The sequence below is a fragment of the Pagrus major genome, chromosome 5 (assembly GCF_040436345.1).
Source record: "Pagrus major chromosome 5, Pma_NU_1.0".
NCBI lineage: Eukaryota > Metazoa > Chordata > Actinopteri > Spariformes > Sparidae > Pagrus > Pagrus major.
In genome coordinates, this window is record NC_133219.1 from 35278960 (window position 1) to 35304931 (window position 25972).

The 25972-nt window shown below is 41.4% G+C and overlaps 2 protein-coding genes across 3 annotated transcripts in view; one reads left to right on the forward strand and one right to left on the reverse strand.

The window, feature by feature from the left end:
- bmpr1ba (bone morphogenetic protein receptor, type IBa) overlaps positions 1–15914 on the forward strand; it is a 78483-nt gene extending 62569 nt beyond the window's left edge. For both annotated transcript variants that reach the window (XM_073467056.1, XM_073467055.1), the window contains exons 3-12: positions 7918–8080; positions 8300–8399; positions 9087–9189; positions 10047–10143; positions 10227–10365; positions 10672–10864; positions 12141–12438; positions 12628–12803; positions 13291–13421; positions 13509–15914. In XM_073467056.1, coding sequence (XP_073323157.1) covers positions 7935–8080; positions 8300–8399; positions 9087–9189; positions 10047–10143; positions 10227–10365; positions 10672–10864; positions 12141–12438; positions 12628–12803; positions 13291–13421; positions 13509–13634 — 1509 coding nt within the window. In that variant the 5' untranslated portion in view covers positions 7918–7934 and the 3' untranslated portion in view covers positions 13635–15914. The remainder of the gene's footprint in view (positions 1–7917; positions 8081–8299; positions 8400–9086; positions 9190–10046; positions 10144–10226; positions 10366–10671; positions 10865–12140; positions 12439–12627; positions 12804–13290; positions 13422–13508) is intronic.
- A 3321-nt stretch (positions 15915–19235) lies between these two features.
- Positions 19236–25972, reverse strand: part of LOC140995368 (netrin receptor UNC5C-like) — a 201316-nt gene continuing 194579 nt past the window's right edge. Inside the window, exons 15-17 of the mRNA XM_073465343.1 lie at positions 25675–25839; positions 23201–23379; positions 19236–20196 (exon numbers count right to left, since the gene is read on the reverse strand). Coding sequence (XP_073321444.1) covers positions 20034–20196; positions 23201–23379; positions 25675–25839 — 507 coding nt within the window. The 3' untranslated portion in view covers positions 19236–20033. The remainder of the gene's footprint in view (positions 20197–23200; positions 23380–25674; positions 25840–25972) is intronic.

Below are 25972 nucleotides of genomic sequence, written 5' to 3' on the forward strand. Positions count from 1 at the left end.
ACATAATGAAGGAATGTTTGAAGAGCTGTTGATGATGTTGTTGTGTTAGAGGACAGAACGGCTCAATGCAGCTTCGGCAGCTTCCCCCACCCCCCCACACCCATCCTCCATACCCTCACTAGTTTTATTGTGCTGCTTTTGTTTAAGAGAGCATCTTAAAATCTGTCTTCTGTCTAAGACACGACATTACTACTTGGTGGTCGGTCTCGATCCCGGTTGTTGGATTGGTACGAAGCGTTTTTCCTATTTTTCTCACAGGACTCATTGATTCATCGAAATGACCGAATTCTTTAATTAAACCGGCAATAGGGAAGTTTTCTGCTTCAACGTATCATTATGAAGGAAATGTCGATTGCACGTTGTAGTGGATATGGAATAATGAAAGTGTTTCCCACATTGTTTTTCCCACCGGGCACGCGGTCATCCGGGAAAGGGAAGGTTAACTGATGGCTAGATGATTGAATCAACTCAGGATTTATTCAATCAGGAGAAGAAAGTGGTGGTGCAAGAAGAGGAGGAGAGGGAAAACGGAAGAGCGTGCTTCTTTTATAAGTTGTACGAAGAAAATAAGGTGAAGGAGCAATGAACAACTTCTTTTTGTCCTCAGGGTGCCTAGTATACAACAGGAACTTTAAGATTGTGCGTCTACGAGCTCGAGACCAAACCATTTTCTTGCTTTGATATCAGTGTCAACAAGCACAACCTCCTAATCCGACTTCAAGTGAGACTCGAGGCGAGAGTCCGTCTGATCTCTAATATTAGTAGAGTAATAAAGCAGACATAGAGGCAGAGAGTCAGACATTTGTCACAGGACTCGAAGGCAAAACATTTGAATTTCAAAGTGGGTTTCGCCAAAAACGGGCGAGAGAGATGACCTCAGCCTCCCAGCACTGAGCCTCTGGATCACAAAGTGGGGTTCATTAAGACATTCCTGCACATGTGGGATGCCGAGGCTCATCATAACACTGACAGGAAGAAGAACATGGAGATAAGAAAAAGAAGAAGAACATGGAGATAACACCATGCACTGAATGTACATGGACGTTGAGAGAGAGAGAGAGGGAGCAAACCTTTCACCTTCCATGTTTCTTTCGCTGTACCGACGGCACTGTCAAACACCAGCAAGATGGACTGCTACTTAGAGGGAAGAAGGGGGCAGGAAGGGAGCAGTGTTGTCAAATGAGTGTGTCTTAAGTGGAAGGGGGGAGGCGGGGAGTGTTTACATGGGCTCGGTGAAAGGGCTTTTCTGGTAGGCCTTGTTTGACACGGCCAGGATAACTAATGAATATGTTCTCTCTCTTTCCATCTGTTTGTCTGTCTATCTTCCTCCACATCTCTTGTCTTCATCTCTCCATCTCATGCACCATATCCATCTCCCTCACCTCCGTCCCCTCAGTCCATCTAACTATCTGTCTTTCTTTGTGCGATACAGTTTGTACAAAGCAGCATCTGTTGAAAAGAGGCCCCCTTTTTTTTTTTTTTTTTTACTTTTGGGGTTTTGTGGGGCCACGGTTGTTAATTGTGTGTTTACAGTGGCCCCTATATCCTGCCATCAAGCCTGAAAAACAGCCTATAGGGGAGACCTGACAGCCTATACTAGTGTCTGAAAGGCCATTTTGGTGAAAGAGCTTGAAACAATTATGGTGTCGGTGAAGTGCCTGGAAATCCAGCCCGTTTCAGAGCGCAGATAATTTGACTTGCAGCATGTTTTGACATTAGTGGTACTTAGTAAGGTTTGGACCGGAGCCCCCATTGGTCAGCGCAGGTTTTTACAGGGTTTGCACCTCACAGCCAGGAGCAATATTTTCCTTTACTTCATGTTTACTCTCATATTCCCTCACCTGTATTACCAGCGCTCACCCCCAAACCAAGAATATATTACATTATGAAAAGCTGCCTTATGAAGCAGTTTATCACACTTTTCTCCCCGGCCATGTGCCATTTTACACCTCAAGACTAAATACGTTTTCGTCTCCAGGGAGGGAACCTTTTTTTTTCTTTCTTAAAGATAAGCCTGGAGGAACATGCAGGGTCAGATCCTTCTTGCTTTCTAAAATAACCAAAGTGTTTAGGACAGTCTCATAGAAAAATCACCTCTGGGCCAATGAAAATTCAGCGGGCTCTGTATCCAAAGTATTTAACGGTCAGAGGACAAAGATAACAAAAAAAGGAGTGAATCGAGAGCAAAACCTGAAAAGATGAGGTAGCTCGATAGGTACAAAGAGAAGATAAATGACTCGCTCACATGCCAGACATTTCCAAAGAATCAGGAGACAGCAGATAGCTGTAAGGCAGGCAGTGTTACAGTTTGAGGATAATGCCATTCAACTGATGATATATTATGAAGTGTCAAAAGAATATTTATAAGTCAACAAAGCAATTTCAACAGAAAAACCACAAGGGACTCAAACCTTCATGACGGAGTCAAATGTCCTGATGCAGAGAAGCGTCAGAGTTTGTTTTTATGACCGTGCTGTGACAATAAAGACATTTTAATAGCCTATAAGAGAGATTCTTGGTGTTTAAACATGTATCCCTATCCAGAAAGCACCAGGAAGTGCTCCTACCTTTACATTTCTTAAAGTTATTCAACATACTGGAAAGATGAGAAAATAAATAATGGTCATTATTTGTACTGTAAAGCCACTGCTACCAAGGGAGCATTTCAAACACAACTGCACAGAAAGCCTATAAAATGCAGCCCACTAAAGACGAGCTGACAGCAAAGAAAACTTTGATGACACACATTGTGCTCCATAGATTACTGTAGCATTTGCTGCCTTTCTGTGCCGGACACCTCGGATTCCAATTAGGTTTTGTGCAGGAAGCATTAATGAATTATACAACATTCTGCTCGGTTGTGGCTTTTCTTTTTATCTCACTCCCACTGTTTTTTTCTCATGCATGCGCACACACACACACACACACACACACACACACACACACACAGAGCATAGCCAGGGATCCCAGGTGCAGGATGGATGTGAAAGGCTTTGTGTTTTGTCAACAGCACAGCAGCACCTCACATGACTATTCAGTGGACTCACATAGGGAGGACAGGGCAAAGAAAGTGGAAGATGAGAGGAGAAAAAAGGGTGGGGTGTAAGAAGAGGAAAAGGCTGTGTGGGAGATTGGGAATAAAGTCGAGGGAGAAAAAGACCGAGAGGAGGTTTCAACCGGCGTAGGAAAAAAAAAGGGTAGATGCAAGAGAGAGGACAAAGAAATAGATATAGGACAAAGAAGAAAGGGGGAGAGAGAGGTTGGCATCGAGTGAGACACAAAGTGTGTGAGCATGATTGAGCAGGATGGAGTAAGTGATGGTAGGGAGGGGGACAGAGTGAGAGAAAGGGTGGAAAAGGCCAGTGGCCTCTGCTCTGTCCCCTCTGTGTGCTGCTAAACTGCCCACCAGTTCCCCGCAGCTCTGTCACTTCTCGTTTGTTAATCCCCCTTTCTTCTCCCCCTCCTACTCTTCCTCGCTCCCTTTCTCTCAAATCGGTCAATTGTTAATGTGACCCCTTTAAACCCCACCGTCCCTCTCTCGCAGCATTGTCAACACAGTGTACAAGAGAGACATTTAGAATGGGGACTGCTCGATGACAAGTGGTCGACGCGTACTTTAACAAATTTCCCAAAGTTATCTTTCATTCAGGAGAAAAGTAAACAGCATATTATGAAGCTACGCCAGTGAATTCTTGTTTTTTTATGTTTCTGTTAAGATGAGGAGGGACTAAGATGAGGAGGGACTGAAAGAAAGGCAACCAAAAAGAGACAGCTGCAGGTTAGAAAACCAGTGTCAGCTCACATCGGAGGGCTTTTTTAATTGCGGTGCGTGCTCGCATTCACCACAGTCGACGTGAATGAGATGAACGAGCACAGCCACCTCATCTTGATTGTAACACAAAAGAGAAAAACCAAAGCATGACATCAGAATAGAACTGACAAGCTGCAGTATTTTATCTTTCTAACAGCATTATGTGGCCCTTAATCTTTGTCACTTTTGTTAATATGGGTTCATCAGCGTCAAACAATAGGAGTGAAATAAATCAGGAAAGAATTTTTTTTTTTGAAGCACATGTACATTTTGTCTGTGTGTGTGTGTGTGTGTGTGTGTGTGTGTGTGTGTTTGAGTCCATTAGGGAGCTTTAAGCGTTGATCCCCAGAGGAAGTTTCTTTGATGTCTCGTGAACGACAGCCGAGCTCAGATGAAAGAAAAGACACCACCCATTATCTGACGTTTGACTGACAGAGTATAACCGCCCTGCAAATATACAACACATTTCCAAGTTCCCATCTAATCCAATTTGTTGTTCATCAGTGAGGCTGTTCAATTAATGGTTGTATTTTTCGTATGCATGTGTGGATATAGATATATGAAAGTTTTTATGATTTACAGCCATGTTTTTTGTTGCATTTATCAAAAATTCTGCCATCTGCATTTAAATAAGGTCCCTTTAAACCTCGCTTTCACAATGCAGTTTGTCTGCCACCGGGCACAAAATCTCCCCTGAAAATGAAGGACTGTCTGGCAGTACAGGCAGGCTGGCAGCCTATAGACTAAATGAAAGAATGAACCGCTGCTAGTTGTTCTCTGAGGAGAAAGGAAAGTGACCCAGTTGTCTTTGTGAAAGTGGCTCTGATGATAATACTGATTTGAAATGCTGTTATACGTGTTTTTTCGACTTTAAAGGTGCATTATGTATCAATTGGCTACCTGTTGAATTCATAATCAAAAAAAAAAGGGGGTAACCGCTGCCGACTGCAGCTGCCGTAGCTAGTTAGCTCAGTTAGCCATGCAGCTAGTGGTTCAGACGGTGTTCACGCTGCTAGCACAGGAGCTTTAGACCGCAATGGGCCAGGGCTATCTGGATAGCATGCTAAACATGCTTTGCAACATGATACGTAGACGTCATAATGATATAACAGTTATTTCTTCACATTCTCTTAATAAATTTAGCACAATTTTGAACGATTTCATCTGAAATTCTTACATTTTGCACCTTTAAACATATTTTAAAACGTGCTTTCATTTGTTACAGCGCAGCCCCTTCATCATAATACTCCAACAAATTAATAGATCTTGAAGCAATTTCACTTCAGTGCGTCCGGGCGGACCTGCTCAGGGTTTAACACTACTTCAGAAAGATAAAAGTTGACTTCAAAGCTGGAAGTCAAAGTATTTCAGCTGATAAAAAGGCCTCTATAAATTCCCTGCTTCTGAGCTTTGTTTCATTATGGAATTATTATAGAGCAGACGAATGCAGACATTAAGCTGTCGAACCAAAAACTATCGCTGTGATTTACTACATGAGCTAAGATTGTGAAAAGTAGGGACGTTCCTAATGACTGATTTCCCTCACGCTTAAGCAGAAGTTTAGTCAACCAGTCTAAAAGTGAGAAAACACCCAAAACAGATAAAAATGAGCAGCATTTAATCTACAAGGTTAAATGAACAATGTCAGAAAAATATTGTGTGTTTAAAGACTAAAACTCGCCCGAAATCAGCAGAAAATATGAGCGCTGCCACACGAGTACAGGGTGGCATTAGCCATGAAATGCGTTTATCTATGGACAGCCCTCTCGTTGTGTGTTTGAATCAGCATTTTAATGTAGACTCATGACTTCTGTCACATCTTTGCACTTATACTTCACACATAATTCATGAAGACTTTGTGCTGAAAAATATAATTCTATTACTGCAAGTGAGAACAATTCAGCTTTTCATTCACCAACATGAAAAAGTAAAACCCATGATAAGTGCCCAGTCGTCGGAGTTTCCCAGCGCACAGCCAGTGTTGGCTTTATTGTAATTTTGACCACAAATCAGACGTCCAATTCTGCAAGATTGAGAGACTAACATTTTTTTTTTTCTCATCTTGGAAATATACAGTAGTTATTTAAATAGATGGAAACCAGATTGAGTTTGAGTGCTTTTAAATTTCCTAACGAGGGTATATGTCACTTTCTTTATGAGGACAGTTAACATTTGCAGAAGTAAAAGTACAAATTGGTTCGTACATTCTGACTGCGTGTTGATTATATTCTCAATCTTTGTGAGAAGCATCTGCTTTACAGAACTCGAAAAATGAAAGGTTAGAGAAAAAAAAAGAGTAGGAGAGCAGATTCTGTATCTGCTTGTAGTTTGTTTCAGAGAGGAAGGACCTATCTCTGCTCGCAGCTGTTAAGCATCTGGTCTCAATGATCATGCTGGAATGAAGGAAAATCTTAAAAGCCGTGAAGGAAAGACACTTCCGTGATCTTTTTCTTTCTCCCTCAAGTGACAAACAGGTGCCCTTTTGAAATAGGATAAGCAGAGAATACAACAGCTTTGTTCTAGTTCTTAGGAGCTGTATCAGTTCTGATAGTAAAAACACATTTTCTGTTAGTGAACACACTTCACAGAGTCAGGTTTTCTATGTGTTTAGGTCCATTTATTTATCTTTTTTAGTGGATTCATTACTTAGCTTCACTATAGTAAGAGGGATTATGTTTCAGCTCAGCCGTCCAGTTCATGTGAAATAGATTTATGATGTGGATACACATGCACAGAGTTTATGTTTGCTGATTTGGCTCTGACCTCATCACTCTGCGAGCAGACACCTGCGCAGCAGAGATTTGGGAGTGAAGATATTAAAGTTATCCTGCAGGGGAATGTACGAACCTACAGGTGGATGCAGGGTTCAGAGTCACAGTAGTGAAATCACACAAGTTACAGCTTTAGTTATTCAATTATTTGAAATTTAAAAAAGGGAGGTAGATCCGGGAGAGAGCAGATCAGTGGCCTTGCATACCTCAGTCAGAGCAGAGCAAAGCCAAAACACTAACTCCCAAAAACACGTTAAAGGATAAGTTCACCCAAAAATAAAAAATGAATTTCATTCCCTGCTCACCCTCATGCCGATGGAAAGGCGGGTGAAATTTTGTAGTCCATAAAACATTTCTGGAGCTTCGTAGCAAAACAGTGTTGCAGCATTCTGCTAAACAACTCAAGTAGATGGGGACTTGTTTTTAGCTCATCCGTCTTAGTCCAACTCTCAAGAAGCCCCGAGATCCCAAATAGATTTAAAAAGATGTTATTTACACTCCTTTTTAATGCAGAAATCTTCACTGTAGCTGCTAAGCTAAAAACTTTATTTATAATATTTTATATTTTCTTTTCAAATTAATTTATCTCAAGGCTTTCAGTGAAGTCAAGTCCCCATCTACTTCAGTTGTTTAGGAGAACGCTGCGACGCTCCAGAAATGTTTTGCGGAGTATGAAACATCACCTGACTTTCCATCAGCATGGGGGCTGAGGAGATAATGACTGAATTTTCATCTTTGGGTGAACTTTAAAGCAGTACAAGCTTGCTCATGAAATGCTTCATAAACAGCAGAGGCAGTGAGTGTTTGCAGAGTTACAGCAGTGGTTGCAAATAAGCAGTGCGTCAGAGCAGAGTGAGACAGTGTAATAGCACCTTATTGCAAAGTGTGTGTCAGTTATAAAGGCATCAAGGCACCCTGCGATGTCTGCCACGCTGACAGGCTTTTCATTATATGCTGATGCATGTTTCACTGAATATTAAATGCATGTATACTGAATCCTGCTCTTTCCCACATATAACAGAACATTTCTTAATCCTATTATAACTTCTTTCCAGTCGGTAAGCTTCACAGATAATGAACACCCTAAATCTGGCTATGTTACTGCAGAACACTTGCAGATATATATTTTTTTAAATATTTTGCAGATATTCTCAAAAAAGCCTCTAGCAGCACAAGTTCATACATTTGATCGCATTAATAATGCAATCCCTGACCTTAACAGTGTTGCTGCTCTTTCCTCTGTAAAACTGTGTCATCAATGATTCATGAATGTGATGTTTTTCCCCCGCCTCTGTTCCCAGCTAAATTTCTCCTACATTTTTGCCTGTTTTATAGGCAATATATTGGACAGTATGCTGCTGAGAGCGTCCAACAAGGAGGCAGCGGACAGTGGGAAGGAGACGAGTGGCAGCACAGCTCCTGCGTCATCCTCCCAACGGTTACTGTGGTGTCACTGTTACCACCACTGCCCCGAGGATTCGACCAATAATACGTGCAGGTATTGTGAGGAGTGGAGGAATAAAATACAAAACAACAGATGTAACACGTGCGCATGTGCTTAATTTAACACACATTCACACATATACTGCCTAATACACAGTATTACACTGCTGCCCACCATCTCAACTGTCCCAACGTGTGCATCTGTGATTATGCATCCACACACAGTGTTTTGTTTCTGTGGTTATTTGACTTACTGCTGAACCCTGCTTTCCAGAACGGATGGCTACTGTTTTACCATGGTGGAGGAGGAGGGAGGGGTACCGGTCCAGACTGCAGGATGCCTGGGGCTGGTCGGATCAGAGTTTCAGTGTAGGGTGAGTAGATGACTGCAACATTATAGTCCCGCTGATGTAACCCTCTCGCCCGTTCTATCTCACATCATTACAAAATTGAGCGATTCAACTAATGATTGTTTTCATTGCCACAACATTAAAACCACTGATAGGTGGAGTGAATTACATTGATCATCTTGTTACAAATCAATGTTCTGTTGGGTCCATTTGTTTGGCATTAATGTGGATGCCACTTGACAAGCACAGCCTACCCAAACACCATTGCAGATCGGGTTGGGCCGCCGTTGATCAGACTTGTTTGATTAAAAAATAGGGATCTGGGGAATTTGGAGGCCAGGTCGGCGTCTTGAGCTCTTTTTCCTGTTCCTCAGACCAATGCCATCAGGGAGTGCCGTTGCCATGAGCGGGTACGATTGGGCCTGCAGCGGTATTTAGGTGGATGGTGCGTGTCAAGCGGCATCCACATGAGTGTGAGGACCCAAGGTTCCCAAGCAGAGCATTGCATTGTTTTGCCCAACCAACCTCACATTTGATAATCTGAATGTAGTTTAAAGACTCAACATATAAATCAGTTGTTGAAAATGTTGAATATCTCTACAAATCCACCAATCAGTGAATTGTTTTATCATGAGCTTAATCTACAACTGAAAACAAAAAGTATAAAAAAGAAAAAACAGAGTAAAAAACAATCATTTCTCTGTCTTGCAGGACACGGGGAGCTCGCGTCAGAGGAGATCGCTAGAGTGCTGTACGGACCAGGATTACTGTAACAAAAACCTGCATCCCACACTGCCACCGCTCAAACCTCCTCGTAAGTTTATCTATCCGCTCTCATCACTCCACGGCTTTTTTCCTGCCCACGAAACACAAGAAAGATTTTGAAGAGGCCACTTGTTCTCCAGCTGGCAGGTGACAGTGACAGTGATAGAGACAGGGCCAAGAAACTGTGACTGATGGTGTTACAGCACACAGGACTCAGCGATAGAGGCATCATGACATTGTCAGAGAGTTAAAGGCGGCTAAAGCGAGGGGGAGACGGTGGGAGCGTATTGTCAAACTGTCGCCAAAGCTGCCAGGTGTCAGGAGGATAGCAGCGTCTCCACTGAGTACAACACTATACTCCATGTGCGAGCGGGAGAGTCTCTTTGCGTGCATGAGAGACAGTAAGTCTAGATTCCCAGGGAAATCACAAGCCACAGCACACACCGAGGGCAGAGTCATCAATCTGAAACCCTATCATGGGGGATCAGGAAGAGAATTCATCGACTAGGCTGAGGGCTTCCTCTCGCTGTTGACTGGGGCCTTGGGGGAAAAGAGTGTGTGCCAGAACAAAATGAAAAATTGATGAGTGAAATATGATTTGTAGTTGATTTACTGTACACCGGTTCTTTCAAGTGACTTGTGAGGATGACTGATTTCTTGGCAGGATTTCTCTTATTTCCTCCCAAGAAAAAAAAAAAAAAAGAAATTCTCTATTAGGGTTTTTATTACTCTTTTTTTTGTTTCTGGTTAAGTTTATATTATCATGGATCATTGACAAAAGGAGTGGAAGCAGGGAAAAAGACAAATGTGGTTGATTTTTTTTTTCTTCTTCGTCTGACATCTGTTTCATGTCTCTTCTGCTCCTTCTTACTTTTGTTCTCTCGCCCCTTCATCGACCCTCTCCAGTCTACGTAGATGGAAAGATCCACCACATGGCCTTGTTGATCTCAGTCACTGTGTGCAGCATCATACTGGTTGCCATCATTATCTTCTGCTACTTCAGGTAAAACACACAAATCTGGCATCAGCATTCACAGGTCTTTTCTTCTGTCTTCGGAGGGTATCCTGACTAATTGTGTTTCACAGGTATAAGCGTCAGGAGTCTCGTCCTCGGTACAGTATCGGTCTGGAGCAGGATGAGACCTACAGCCACCCTGGAGAATCTCTGAAGGATCTAATAGAGCAGTCACAGAGCTCTGGCTCAGGCTCAGGGCTCCCTCTATTGGTGAGTGAAGCACATTGCAGCCAAAGAGTTGTTGGCTCAGACAGACGCACAATGGATCCCATATAAAGACACATCGGGCCCATGGCATCCTACTGACTTAGAGTTTGTCTCGTGATTTGACACCTACAATAAGATGAGTGTTTGTTTTTTTGCTTGTTCCAAAACCCAAACTATGAAAAGACTATTCCTAATTCTGCTGGGAAGCTTTTATATCCATCAGAGGGTCACTAAACCTCAAAACACACTATTTAAGGGCTAATCTAACATCAAACTTAACATAACCCTGTTCTGTCTTTTTGCCTTCAGGTGCAGAGAACGATAGCCAAGCAGATCCAGATGGTGAAGCAGATAGGGAAGGGGAGGTATGGAGAGGTGTGGATGGGCAGATGGAGGGGAGAGAAGGTGGCCGTTAAAGTTTTCTTCACCACTGATGAGGCCAGCTGGTCCAGAGAGACTGAGATTTACCAGACTGTCCTGATGAGACATGAGAACATACTTGGTAAGACTAGTTTCTGTCTCTGGTTCGTGTTTCTGCTCATCTCTCACGTGTTACTTCCTCCGATCCTTCCTCCACTCGTTCCACTCGTCCACCTTTCTAGTCTCCGTTTCTAAGGTATTATTTGATCAACTGATTCATTGCCAACTACTCTGATTATTACTTAATTGTTTTGAATCCTTCTTTTGGAGAAAAAATGTCCAAATTCATTGATTTCTGCTTCTCGGATGTGAAAATGTTGTGGTTTCTTTCCTCCTCCATGACTGTAAACTGGTTCTCTCTGGGTAATGGAGAAAAAAATAAGACATTTGAGGATATCACCTTTTGGCTTTTCTCAACAGTTTTAGATATTTTAGGGACCAAACAACTTTATATATTGAGAAAATGATGGACAGCTAAATTGATAATGAACATAATTGTTGGTTGCAGCTCCTCTCTGTCAGTTTAATTGTCTGTCTCTCTAATTGTCTTACACTTTGTGCTCCATCACAATTAAGTTCTTCAAAAGATGATCCAAAATTATCGTCCAGCAGATACAGTAGATAAACTAATTGTGGATAGATATTCATATGGGTGAATTGGTTTATTGATAGGTGATTGATTTTAATAATAAACTGATTTCATGTCTTTTGTAGCAAAAAATAAATAAAAAACACGCAATAATTGGAGTTGGACCGCGTCCATTCGTAACTATGCTGCACCACACTGCAGTCAGTGCCAAAACAGATCAATTATAGCCAAGAGAGCGCACACCACAACAAATTATAAAGTAGACAACAACAGACTGAAAACCAAAGCTTGCATAATTAAACGCCACAAGATGCATAGTAATTAAGTAGTGGGGCAAAAGATCACTTGCCAGTAAACTAGAAGACGGGATAGATGCTGCCGTGCATAATGCTGCTGCTGCTGCTGCTGCTTTCTACAGTCGATACTGCGTTTAGTTTTAAACTGAGCACCAGGATCTTTTATCTTGATGTCATCAGATCCACCCAATCAGGCAACTGCCAACAAGATAAACATGTTAAATGAGGCGAATCAGTGCTACAGTACAGCTTCCTAAATACAAACCTAAATATAGTACCTTTCAGCACACTACGCAGGCTGTTCTACATACGTGATCGAGCCTATCTGATTCATCTTCACAGCTAAGTTTCAAAGCACGCAGGTGAAGGGCAGAATTAGGTGTATATAATGTCCACCTTCAATATTAGAGCTAAAGCTTGAGCGTAATTCCTCGTCAGTTACACTCTTTATTCTCCTCCCACTCCTTCCTCAGGTTTTATTGCTGCTGATATTAAAGGAACCGGCTCCTGGACCCAACTCTACCTGATCACCGACTACCATGAAAATGGCTCTCTGTACGACTACCTCAAATCAACCACTCTAGACAATAAAGCCATGCTGCGACTGGCTTACTCCTCTGTGTCGGGCCTTTGTCACCTCCACACCGAGATCTTTGGCACCCAGGGCAAACCTGCCATCGCTCACAGGGATCTGAAGAGTAAGAACATACTGGTGAAAAGAAACGGGACCTGCTGTATAGCTGACCTCGGACTGGCAGTCAAGTTTATCAGGTGAGTGTGACCGGGACAATTTGATTCCTGATTTCAGTCCATGTTTTGCTGAATCACAGCTCTGGTAGAGGGTCAGAAATGTTCACAAATCGAATTATTTTGTACTTGTATCATTTAAAGGATCCAGTGATGTGCATGGCTATTTCATCTTTAATATAACAGAGTCATTTTAATCTCTCGACTCTGCAGTGACACCAATGAGGTAGACATCCCCCCCAACACTAAAGTGGGTACAAAGCGCTACATGCCTCCAGAGGTTCTGGACGAGACTCTGGACAAAAGTCATTTTCAGTCATACATCATGGCCGACATGTACAGCTTCGGGCTCATTCTCTGGGAGATCGCTCGGTGTTGTATCTCAGGAGGTAAATATAGTAAATGTATTTTTATTCTATTTTTTTTATTTATTGATTTTTATACAAAACACCTTCTTAAAGCCAAGTACGGAAGCCCAGAAGGCAAGTGTGAAATAATCTGATGATTCTGATTAAGTCTTTTTTTTTTCATCTGTGAAAGCAGGTGGGGGAAAAAAAAGTTCAATGTTGAAAAAAAAAGTTTTTTTTAATTTGTTTTCACAGAATTTTATTTTATTTTTTACACATTGAAAAAATGATCTTGGAAAAACTTGTTTGTTTTTTTTAACCTGCCAAAACCTTTTTTGTTCACCTGTTTTCACAGTTAAAAATAAAGAAATAAAAATGCAATTTTTTTTCTAACTTACCTCTCAGGGCGTCCGTACTGTGCTGTGTGGATTTTGGGGGGTACAAATGGCTACTAGTTTGACAGAATGTATCAAACCATCTGTATCAAACAATCAAATGCTTTTTTTCTTCTGTACCTTATGTGTTGAAGGGATCCTTGAAGAGTACCAGTTGCCGTACCACGAGTTGGTCCCTACGGACCCATCATATGATGACATGAGAGAGGTGGTCTGTATCAAGAGACTACGACCATCATTTCCTAATCGATGGACCAGCGATGAGGTAAAATATATCTGAAGTGTGCTACACATTCATGCACAAACACACACTAATGAACGACCTTCCTAACATAACTCTGTATCTCCTCAGTGTTTGAGACAGATGGGGAAGCTGATGACAGAGTGCTGGGCCCACAACCCAGCCTGCCGCCTCACAGCCCTACGGGTCAAAAAGACACTTGCCAAGATGTCAGAATCACAGGATATCAAGCTGTGAGCGGGCGCTGCCAGGTGTGTGTTTACACACATAGAAAGGGCATTAACAATCACACTGGCTCTGGTCCAGGCCGCACAATCCTTTTTTCCTGGGGAAAAGGAGACGGGACAGGAAGCACGATCATCACTTGGAGATCAGAGGATGACAAACTTTTGAGTCCAGATGCCCTGAACTCTGCAATCCAAGTCTCCCATGAAAAATGTATTACAGGACTACGGTGGTCAACTTAAACTTAAATGAGTCAAAAGCAATCAGGCCTGTGTGGCCACGTTCTGTCCATCAGAGAAGATGAGACGTTTTCATTTCAGACTAGTGTGAGGTTGTTCCTGTTCACCTGCTCCAAAGGTCCTTGGGGAAAGAGATTGGGTTTGATGTGGCGCTGTAGCTGCAGAGATCATAAATGAGCTACTGACCAGTGAGTGGAGTACTATATCACTGCTTTCCGTGAAAGCTACCCTACCTGTAGATGAAGGTCCGACTGATAGAACGGAAAGGATGTGCTTTAAGGCAATCTGTTATTGCAGCACGACGCCTCCTTTCAAAACACTGTCACCCCCCACTACTGTCTTTATGTTGTAATTGGATTGAACACTTTTTTGTCACTCTTAAATTGACTGCTTATGGTTACAATGTCTGACACTATGTGACAGGGAAAAAGTGTAATTTGAGGCTTTAAAAGTTTTGTTTACGCTGGTTAATGTTTGTAGACACTGAAGAAAAGTATACCTGTATTTTTGAGCTGTGATGGGATATTTTCCATCACGACTAAGTATTTTCCATGTAAAAAAAACTCAAACTCTCTTTAAGACTACATGTAAAAAAAATAAAGTTTATATGTCCAAATGAATTGTGGAGTGAGGCTTTGCATGCCTCTGTCTTTCCTTGCCCTTAAAAGGAGACATATTATGCTTTTTTGCTGTTTTCCCTCAGTGTGTTTTGTAGGTTCTTGTGCATGTAAAAGGTCTTTAAAGTTTAAAAGCCACACCAACGGGAGCTCTTCTCTCCCACAGGAAACACGTGCCTCAAACGTCTCGTCAGCCTGTAATCGTGTGACTTCTTGACTATGTCACACATTTGCATAATTTATGCCTTTATTCACGGTGAAGTGAAGCTAACTGGAAGGCTGAAAACATGACAGAGCCAACTGGAGACATGATGAGCAATGCTGGCTCAGACGTGTGTGAGCTGACCAATCAGAGCAGACTGGGGGGACCTTAAAGAGACAGGGCCTGAAACAGAGCGTCTTGGACAGGATGAGAAAACTGATGCGTTATCAGAGCATGAAAGCATGTAAACCTATTCTAGTAGTAACCCAAAATAAATGTATGACCTTGAAAATGAGCATAATATGTTTCCTTTATCAATCAAAACCTGCGTGAGGAGAGCAGGCACTATAGTAACGCAGCGATTGAAGAACGATGCCATCTGTAGGTGGCCCACAGCAATTACAGGAAGTCTGCCAATCAGAATCTGTTGCACACCAACTGTAGTGTTAAATTCTTGCTTGATGATGTTGTGATCTATTATACAGCTTTGTGGAAGTGTGCCCGTTTGTATTACTGGGAGTGATCGAATGACAAACGACTTGTTGTGCCCCTAAACTAAGTGGCTCCCATAACCAGGCTGATGATGTGTGTTTTCCTACAGCTGGACCAGACGCCTTCACTTACAACAGAACAGTATTAGTAACCAAACTATCACACCACCACCAGCTTAACCCTGCAGACATCACAAGGTCACTTGTCCTCCGACCACCACGCTGCCTCATACATGTAAATTGAAGTACATGTGGAACTGTCTCACCATAATAAACCATTCGCAGCTGTCACACCGAAATCAAATGACAGCCAAGTCATTAAAAAACCCATCACCCGGCTTCTATCGGGCGAGTTTCTCCACTAATTCAAATTCTCCTGTGGCAGCAGTCGAGCATTAGGAAGCTTAAACAGCCTTACTGCCTCGGTATGAAATGGTTCTCAAGGTAGATCTGGAGGCCTTTCATCATCACCGTCAGCAGACTGTTAGGTTCTCTTCAGTGGTCGGCCGTCGTAGCAGGACCGGTCAAGACTTACCCTCAAAATGGCACTAATCCATTCATTTTTTAGTCAATTTGTCAAGTTGTTCAAGGTGTGGCAGATTTGTTGTGTTTTAAATGCCCTTTCTTTCCTCCTGGGTGTTGTGCCTTATTTAATCTGTACCTGCTGTAGTTGTCTGTGAGAGAAAGTGGTGTTTTTATTCAGTAAAAAGGTTGAACATTCCCCCAATAAAGTGTTTCACTCATCCACATGGCTGGTGCACAGTTTGTGGTGGCTGAATGAGGTGCATACTAACAAGTGACTTGGCAGTGCCTCTTACTGTTAAGGCACGCTCTCCATATTTTCTTTGTTAAAAAATAAAAAAGAAGCAAGCAGCATGCCTCATTACAACCCACCGGTGCTGCTGAGCACACAGCATGTTAAACAGTGACACCACAAGCATTTTCTGTTTCAATTTCATCCCCTTCAGAGTACTTTATCCAACTACTTATTGAGGGTGGAACCTGTAAATATGAATTTCACAGAAAAAAAGGTAGAAAATCAAAGTACTGCAAAACAAATGTATGTATTCATGGTGTACAAATTGCATTTCTGACCATCCCCCCCCCCCCCAAGAGTACAAGCGGTGACAAGTGTAAAACCATTTTCTGAAACACTTCTGCAGAAATAAGGCACCATAGGCACACATTGTCAGCGTTGCTTATAAATATAATTTATTAATTGTCTTAAAAATTCTTTCTTACACTTTGTACAGAAAACAATTAGAGGAGATAGAGAGGCGAGCATTCAGCAAGATTGAGCAAGATTCATGAAGCGTGCCAGAATTAGCTAAAATGGACCAACACTACCCCGCACTAATCAAATCAAATCACCCCTGATAGTAAAATAAAAAATGCACTTACAAGCACAGCTCTAGTTATAGACTTCTATCATGATAACCAATGCCAAGTTTGCATAGTAGACACTGCTTTTACAAAAAAGGAAAGAAACTTAAATAAAATTAAAAAAAACTTGGAACATACAAACTAGTATCTAACTGTACTGCTCTTTTTTATATTCTCAAATTTTGCCAAATATAGCTGACAGTACACAACTGTACATACTGTGGATAGAAAATATTTTTACATACTTTGATATCTTAACACTACTTTCTTCATTTTTCACATCATGAAGGATCACCTCCCAGAGGCCTGCATTTCCTCTCCTCGTATGAAAACTCCCTTTTTTTTTCAGTCTACTCTACTAACAAACTGTCTGTCCTGCTGGTAAACTGTAGACTCAGATCATGGCAAGGATGAAGTTTGGGGGCAAAAGCTACACATTAACTGGTAACTTTTTTATTCCATGACTGATTGTTTCCTTGCAACTTAAAAGTTTGATCTGGTAATTCTGCGTTTGAGTCGATAAGAAGATGTTGATGATCACGTATGAAAGAGACACTGTCATGACCTTTGGGTTCATATTTTGTTCTGAAACAAACTGAAATTGATGACTTGATGTTTTTAGGCTTTTATCCTCAATTTTTTACACAACTCTTCCCTTTGATTTCCTCACATCTGACATCAGCAGTTACAAATGTTTAAACGTACAAAACATCCACTCCGTCATTAAACCGTTTGCTTTCAATAAGGCCGTCCAAAAATTAAAACAAAACATCATCTGGAGGCGTCCGCATCCACTACGTCTGGTTTTACATCAATACAAGAGTTCAGATTTTTAACTGGCATATTTCTGACCGACTGAACAAAGACGGGAAAATCAATGTGGAAAAATCGATATGGAAAAAAATCAATGTCTCAAGGTTTTCTCCTGTGTGGACAACCACGAGATGAAATCTGTCATGAAGAGGTAAAAATCTGACCTTTTGTACTGTTGTTTACGCAGCCTGTGTTTGTCAGCCCACTACAGTATCCTCCTCAGTATCTCCTCTACATAACTGAAGTTTCATATGGCGTCTCTCCATAGTTCAGAGCAGAAATATCTCCAGTTTTTTTGAATATTTTACATGTATTTTTCCTTTGAAGTGAATATTCCTCGTTCTTTACAGGGTGAACAGAGTTCTTGTACCCAGGGGGGCATCTGATTCAAAAAGCCACTAAAAATAAGGCTGTTTGTCTCCCTCAAAGTCGGCTTGTTGCACCTTTTTTCCCCACCAGACACTGTTGACCTGAGTCAATGCATACATTTAAAAGCCAGCCTCGCTTCACAATGTTGTTTTTGCAATACACAAAATATATTACACTTCATTTTACATGAGCCCCCTTCACTTCACTCGGCGTCTTGACTTTTAGCTCTAAATCGCAGCGCTTTTCAACAAATACACTGTGAGTTGGAATGTTAGTTGCAGACAGAACATTGTTTGAAAATAAAAGGGCAACTAACTGATATGTTACAGATTTTATCCCACACCCTAAAAAAAAAACATTAAAAATGGCAACTAAATAAAATAATGTTACTGTAAATAACACAAGAATGACCACTGAACAAAAAGTATTATGCTAATATAAGGTCATTAGAATGAACATGATAATCATGTATTTACATGTTTCAGACGATCAAATAAAAAACAAAAAAAAAACGTAAATGCTGTTATTCTTCAGAAGCCACTGGATGGCGCTAGTGACCAGCAGAGTCATGGTGGTGATCACAAATGAAATCACATGTGGCCTGACGGCAGATAACACAACTGAGATCCTGTGATGGTGGGACACAGAACATATGAAAGAAATACATATATATATACTATATATGTAGGCTATATATATCTTAGTAAATGAAAATATGGTTGATAAAATCTGTATGTTGGGTACATTTAGCGGTAATGAATGATATCAGCTGTATTTAATTCACTATCACATAATACTATGATACTCTGTATATTACTGTATTAAAAAAACACTTCTCTTCATCCCTTTTTGCTTCCTCTCTGAGTTGGACCCTGTCCAGAAACAAGCCCCGACAGTCGCTCTATCAAGAGAGACTACTGGATCTGAGGTTGCGATTAACCAAATGTGGTAGCCATAGCTGGAGTTCCCCCCACCCTGCATCACCAAACAGCTCCTCTCTGTGCAGGAACAGAGCAGCAGCATTACGTCAGATCGCCTGATTTTTAGTTTGAGGCGTGTTTCTGGTTTGAAGATCGTCGTTTAAACGCTTCAAGCTTGTGGCAAACGTTGTTTTTCCTGGACAGAAATGTATAGAATTGTAAAAATGAGTGAATGCTGAATGTATTAGTATACTGTGAATGTGAACGAATAGCTGACAGTCTGCATCTTTGCCTCATTTATCTGTTTATCATAAGTGCAATCTTAAATATACCTCAAAACAGACAATTTCACAAGTCTGTCGCACCTTTACCCTGCTAAAAAATGAAAAAACATAAAATATGTTTTTTACTTGCATCCATCTGGAGTGAAATCATCTTTGGACTGGCTTCTTTAAAAAAATTAGAGGCACAAGTTAAAGTTCAGCCGCCTTTGACTTAGTGCGTCCAGACTTGACTAAGGTTAGGGATTTAAAAAAAAAATCACTTATGACTTTATCTCGGGCTTGTTTCTGGTCAGGACCCTTGATTGACACAAGTTCTGTTAGCAGGAAAATGATCCACACATATGGACAGCGGAGTACATAGAGCGTTCCCTAGGAAACGATAAAAAGACAACAAACTGTACTGGCACACACGTACAGCCAAGGCTCACAAGAGAAGAGCGGGATCCTTACCTTCCTCTCTCTCATTATCTGTTTTCCATCCTCGTCTTACAGATGATCACCTGCAGCTTCTTCCATCATTTAATGTTTACGTCCTCCCCTCCCCTTTCGTAATCAGTTTAGCTTCTCTCTGTGTTTACTCTCGTCTCGCTGAAGAGTCTCGTCTCTTACTCACTCTCTCTTTATCCTCACTCCACCTTCTCCCACTCCTTTGTAATCAGTTTAGCCTCTCTCCCTTTATGATTCTGTTCCATTCCTATAGAGGTTTTCAAGGTCAGCCATCTTTCTTTCTCTCTGCTTCTCTTTGTTCTGTATAAAGCAACAGCAAGAGAACAACTAGTGTTACACTAGACAACGTCTTTTGTTTTTTTGTTTTTTTTTAGGCGTGTGTTTATGTTGGATCCTGATAGACTCTGTTTGTGTTTTTAGGTTGGGTTATCTCTCCTTTCGGTCACAAACAACACTGCAACATTGCTCAAATAAACACACAAAGATACACACATAGTTCCAGCACCAGCTCGAGCTTCCTGTCTGTCACCATGTTGGCGTGATTACCCTGGTATTTAACCGGTGTGTCGTTGCCGTCGCTGCAGTATCAACTGTAGAGAATTCACATGTGATCGTCTGCCATTGTCAGTGTAGCCACGTTGCTTCGTCAGTGTTCCTTTGTCATGGAGGCGAAGTTACTGTCGTTGCGACCCATCTCTTCCAGCACGGCGGCCAGTTCATTTAGGTCTCCGTCGGGGAAGTGCTGGGCCTCCCAGAGATCCAGGATCACACCGGTCGGACTGGACTTGGTGGCGAAGTAGTTCAGGTACCTTGAAAATGATGAGAGACAGAGAATGTAAGGTTAATATTTTACATCAGATATGAAACAACAACGATAGCTTAAAGGAGCTCTGTGAAACTTCTGTGTTGTGCTGGAAGCAGGTGGTTAGTTTATGTTAGTAGACTCTGTTTCCTGTTGTTTTCCCTGTTGTTGTGTTCTGTCATCTTGTACTTCATGTATTTTTGTCTGTCATTGTTGTGGGATGATGTGTGTGAGGTGTAGTGTCAATTTTCTCTGTGATCTACGGTACTTTATACTGACACTACCCCCCCGGCAACAATAATGTCTAACCAACTATAAGCTACAATATCCAGTCCTCAGGTCTCATATCCAAACTGGAAATTTCTTCATAATCTTGGAGGCATATTACCTACAGCTAACTACTGGTAACCGTAGCTGCTGTTTGCAAGTTAGCTCAGTCAGCTGTGCGGCTAGTGGTCCCTTAAGTAAAGGCACGTGTGACGGGTGTGCAAGTCAAATATATAAGGCTGGAGGGAAGTTAGTTGATGGACTACATCAGACAAACGTGGCATAATGTCAAAAATGTCATCATTTTAATGATATCAGAAGGTTTTTAACTAAAAATTCTTACATATTGCACCTTTGACAGCCTATTTGGAAAGTTTGATTTAAACTCAAGCAATGAGAACATCCCCGTGATAAAAAACTTTTTAGAATTGGAAGGAAAGAAATTGCTCATCTAATGTTTAACAGTAGTGTCTGAAAAATATTCTAAACAGAATGAAAAGTTTCTACTTTCCAATATTGCACTGCAACGTTAAGAAATGATCCCCTTTTATTTATTACTGGTACCTTAATGTAACAAACTTTTATCTGGAAAGACTCTCTCAGTATGAAAGCCTGACATACAGGATGAAACTACCTATAAAGACTCATCGTCAATTAAGTCTTGAATACCACCTTATATTAAATTTTATGAGTGACAGGACAAAATTAAACGAGGCAGGTGAATCCTTTGAGAATATCTGCCTGTTTGTATCCCCTTCTAAATACATAAAGAATATAAACGCTGCACAGCCAAAAAATGTGCCGACACGTCCACAGGGAGACGAGTTTTGATAGTTCTTAAGCTGTTGAGAGTCAAGTGCACGATGGTTGTAGAAGAAAAGTCTGATGCTGAGCCATCTGTGATAAAGATCCCAACGCTGCTTCAGTGGAAAAGCCATCAGATTTGAGTCTCATGGGGATAAAAATGAGACTTTCTGTTCCTCTGCAAATCCTCCAATTGTACTGTTGGCACACTGTGGTACTGTTTAAACACAACCAGAGACGTGCACGTAACTCTTCTCATCCTTTATGTCTGTCTCTACTCCTACTCCTTCTCCCCTTTTTCATATTTTGGTCTCACTTCAATCATCTAATAAACTATTTTCATTATTTTCTTCCTCACTCTCTGCCTCAGCCTCCATCTGTCTGCAGCGTGTGATAAGGGGTATCCTGCTGTTACCTGAACTCAAAATCCGAGATGTACCTGTTTTTGTCCCAGTACAAGATATCAAAACATTAACAAGAACATTTGTGTACAGTGTGCACAGCTCAGGTCTCACTGTTTATATATACACACAAGTATAAAATTTGGATGAGGAGAGACGGCGGTGACGGCAAAGCATGAGTCAGACTTTGAAGTCAAACAGACATGACGTGGTTGTTTCAGGAGCGGAGAGGATAAAAGGATGCATTTCCTTGTTGGACCATTTTATCATGCTTCTTTTTTGAAGAGTGGCTTTTAGTGGAAATGTGGAAGCAAACAACAGTTTGGCTAGCTGTCCATTTTTCACCCACAGCCTGGGAATATTTGGTGCCCGCATTAACAGACTACATCATGAGCAGACTGCCTGTCGGGACAACTAGGTGCACTTGTGCCCAATTATCCTCTCAGTATCTGCTTTTGCTATGGTAGCTGCTGGCGTATGAACCTCCGGACTGAATCATTGAGTCACACATCTGGGGATAGAGATAGTAAGGATGCTACCTGTGAGTCAGATGCAAATAGACAAATCACATCTTTACTATTTTGGTGCATGGGAGTCCAACAGTGCGGCATTTTTCTGAAGCTCCACAGGGATGCAGGCTCGTAATAATAAAATGTGTTGAAATTGAGGGACCGGATTCGTTGTGCACATTAGATTAGAGGATGGATGTAAGACTACCAGTCACCTACAACAAACATAGGTAGTTGTATGTACATAGTTATAGGCAGAACAGCAGGTATGTTCTTATTAAGTAAGTATTCTTTTCATGTCTTAAAATCATGACCAGTTATTTGACCTATGACCCTAAAAATGCAGGTACTGTCTTTGTATTATCTGAATAAGATATGTCATGCAAAGGCAAAGTGCCGTAACTAACATCATCATTATTACATCATATCTGTATTTAATTGCAAAAAACTGTGTGTAGGAATTGGCATTTTGTGCGATTTGGCGCCCCCTACAGTTTCTGAGTGCAACACCACTGTTGTAAATACAAATCCCAGGTCTGTGACAATCTGTCAGACGTGATGTAGGTGCTGACTACAGACAAAATCATTATGTCATCACAATGTTATGTGTTGAAAACTTGTATGTTGAAGTAAACGTGTCTGTAACGCTGTGATCCTACCCTCTCACTGAAGTTACATAGAGCAGAAACAAGGGATGCTTTTTCTCTAATATAGAGAAAGATTGAACTTTAGACATTTTGTTACGAGACAAAACAGATACTGGAAGTTCAATTTCAGTCTGAACTCAATTTTGGCCCAAATCTTAGTCACTGTTGTTTGGCTCTGTAGGACAGAATATAGATTGTGGACTGCACCATCTGATTTAATCTGTGAGGTTGCATCTGAAATAACAGCTAGGTGAGAAATGCCACTGTGATGAGCTGCTGTCCCATTAAATAAGAGTGATTTCTCTGACTTAAACAAGAAATAAAACGCCTCAGGGAAGCATACAGGAAACAAAGGATTTTTTAAAAATGTGCACGTGCGTCACCTGTCAAGGTTGAGTTTGTGGGCCAGCATCCTCCAGTCGTTGCCTCTGGTCTGTGGTGCATCTAGGCTGCCACACAGCTTCTGTCTGATGGATAGAGGAATGCGGAAGGCGTTGGGCCCCACTAAGGTTGTGATATTACTGGCGGGGTCCATCAGGGACGTGTCTATGCACTGGACCTCCTGGAAAAGACAGAAAGAAACTTGTCACCTTTTATTTTAGAGAAACGGGCAGCAGAAACAGATGAACTGGGAAGAAACAAAGGAAAAATGCTAAAAAGCTTAAAAGTAAAATGTGGATCATAATGCGCAGCCATATGGCAGCACTGGCAAAGTTATAGCCATCATTTTTTTTATCCTAAATGCGTCAATATCTTAGTCCTTCTGCTAAAGACTCGTCTCTCTGCTGCTTGCCTTCAATGTGACCAATTACAGATACGTCTCCTAATTAATACAAGAGTGAAACAAACACAAAGATCTGCTTCCAACCACTCACTCTCGCTCCTCTCTGCTGTAGATCTCTGTCTGTTTCTGAACCTTCATCCCATTAATCTGCCACTCCTGGGCTGAAAGGAGGCAGCGGTCTAATGAATGTGGCATAGCAGAGGGAAACAACAACTGCCACTGTTGATGTGAATGATCACTATTTACTGCGTCTACTTAGCCCCAATTTACAGCAGAGAGCTCTGTGCTGCTGGAGACTGAATGATTGATGCAAAGGGACATCTTTGTTTCTCTGTTGAAATAATAAATGCTTTAAATCTGCTTTACTTTCCATTGTTCAGACGCTGCCGTCTGGTTGACGCTCTGCAGCATTTTGTTTAATGCATACACAATTGCTTCAGCTGTTCAGCTCTAATTACCACACATGCCAAACATCTGATGTGATCACAGTTATTATTTTGCGCGTCTAGGTATGGCCTATTCAAATGGATTACAACTGATCACTTAAAGAAAATCCTTTAATGCCGGACTAAACCTAAAACTATCAAACAGAAGTGATAGTTTTTATTGTTTGCTGGCTGCTTGTGTTGTTTTAATTTGTCTGAAGGCTTCACGAAGTAATTACAGAAATGCAGGATATGACATTTCTATTGTGCTTTCTTTCAGTGTGTGAGTTTGCAACTTGTTATGAGTGAGAATAAAGTTGTCTGACCCCATTAGAGACATGAGAGAAGCTGCACCTACTAATCACAGTTATGGCTATAATTGAATTAAGTACTCGCTGCTGCTTGTGTTGAGGTCAAACGTCTTAAAGTTTCATTGGTAACACTTACTAATAATTACTTCACTGCTTTAAAATAACTTTTTAAAATCATTTAAGAGGTCATATTATGCTTTTTGTGTTTTTGCATTGCCTTTATTGTGTTATGTTGCATTTATGTGCATGTAAATGGTCTGCTAAGTGAAAAAGCCAAAGGGAGTTACTGTCTCCCACAGAAAACACTGCTCCTGCACTGCCTGAAACGCCTGGTTTGGAGTCGAGCCTTTATTTCCGTAGCTTATACATTTAGTATAAAATATATATACTCCAGTCAGTCAGCAGACATGCAGTTGCTGAGTAACAACAACTCCCATGATCCCTCGCTACTTCACAACGCGATTTTGATTGAGAGACACCTAGCAGCAGAAATGATGTACTATGCATTTAAGGAATCCTAATGTATGTACAGCTTTTAAAATTCAAATATTAATATCAGTAGATGTGGAGAAAGATAACTATCCTTTAATTACTTTAGTGTGAACATTTTCTGTGCATTACGATCCGGATTGTATCGGTTCAACTGTCTCACTTACGAGCAGGAACTCAGACTCTACTCGACAGACTTGTTCTCAGCTACAGACCTTGGTTGTTATTCTCACTTCGCTCATCGAGCAGTGCTAGAGGAGTGAAAAACATACAGTACTTGTAACCCTCACTGTTGCTTCAACTGTTCCTCCGTATGCAGTAGAAAAAAAATGTGTCCCTCTCTGTCAACTTCTCTGGTTAAACAAGGGTTAAAAAATTCTAAAGTGCAATGCTTTCACCCATGAACCATGGGAGAATTCAAAGCAGTGACATTCCCAAAGAAGTGTCTGACCTTCGACCAAAACTGTTCGCACACCCTCACACACATTCGGTGACTTTGTGGTTACATTTCTAGAAAAATCAAAGACGAGTTATTCCTCCCGTGTTATGTGACCTCTAGCCTCAGCATGAATGATTGAACAGAGTCGCAGAACCATAGCAGGAACCCTCACTGTCTCGACAGAAAGAAAAAAAATAAAACTTGGTGACTTTAGGACCTTTAGTCTGGGGATGTAGAAGTTGGTAGAAGGATCCCCTCCCTCTCTCTGTGACTGTGTTCATCTTTCGAATTGTTTTATCCCTTCCCTGGCTCAGCACGACTTCAAGTTGTCTGTTGCAGTTTTATCATCTTGTAACAAATAAACAGCGTGTCAGTTTTGCTGCGGGCATGTGGATTTCTGCAGACTTGCCTCCTCCAGTGTGTTGCTGAGCTGAAAGATCTGTCCTTCTCCTTCCACCTGCCGCACACACAGCTTGCAGCTGATCTCTGTGGTGGCTGGGCTCAGTCTCTCCAAGGTGAAGGTGCAGTGAAGAGTTCTCTGACTGCCACTCCACACCTGGTAGAATGGGATCTCCTAGAGGAAGCAAGAATAATATTCATGTTTTCAGTCGAGGTAAGCTGAGAAGGTCAAAGAATTGTCCAACTGTGGGGATGATTGTGATAAAATATGAATGGTTGCACCCGTTCGAACACTGTGAATGGGTTGC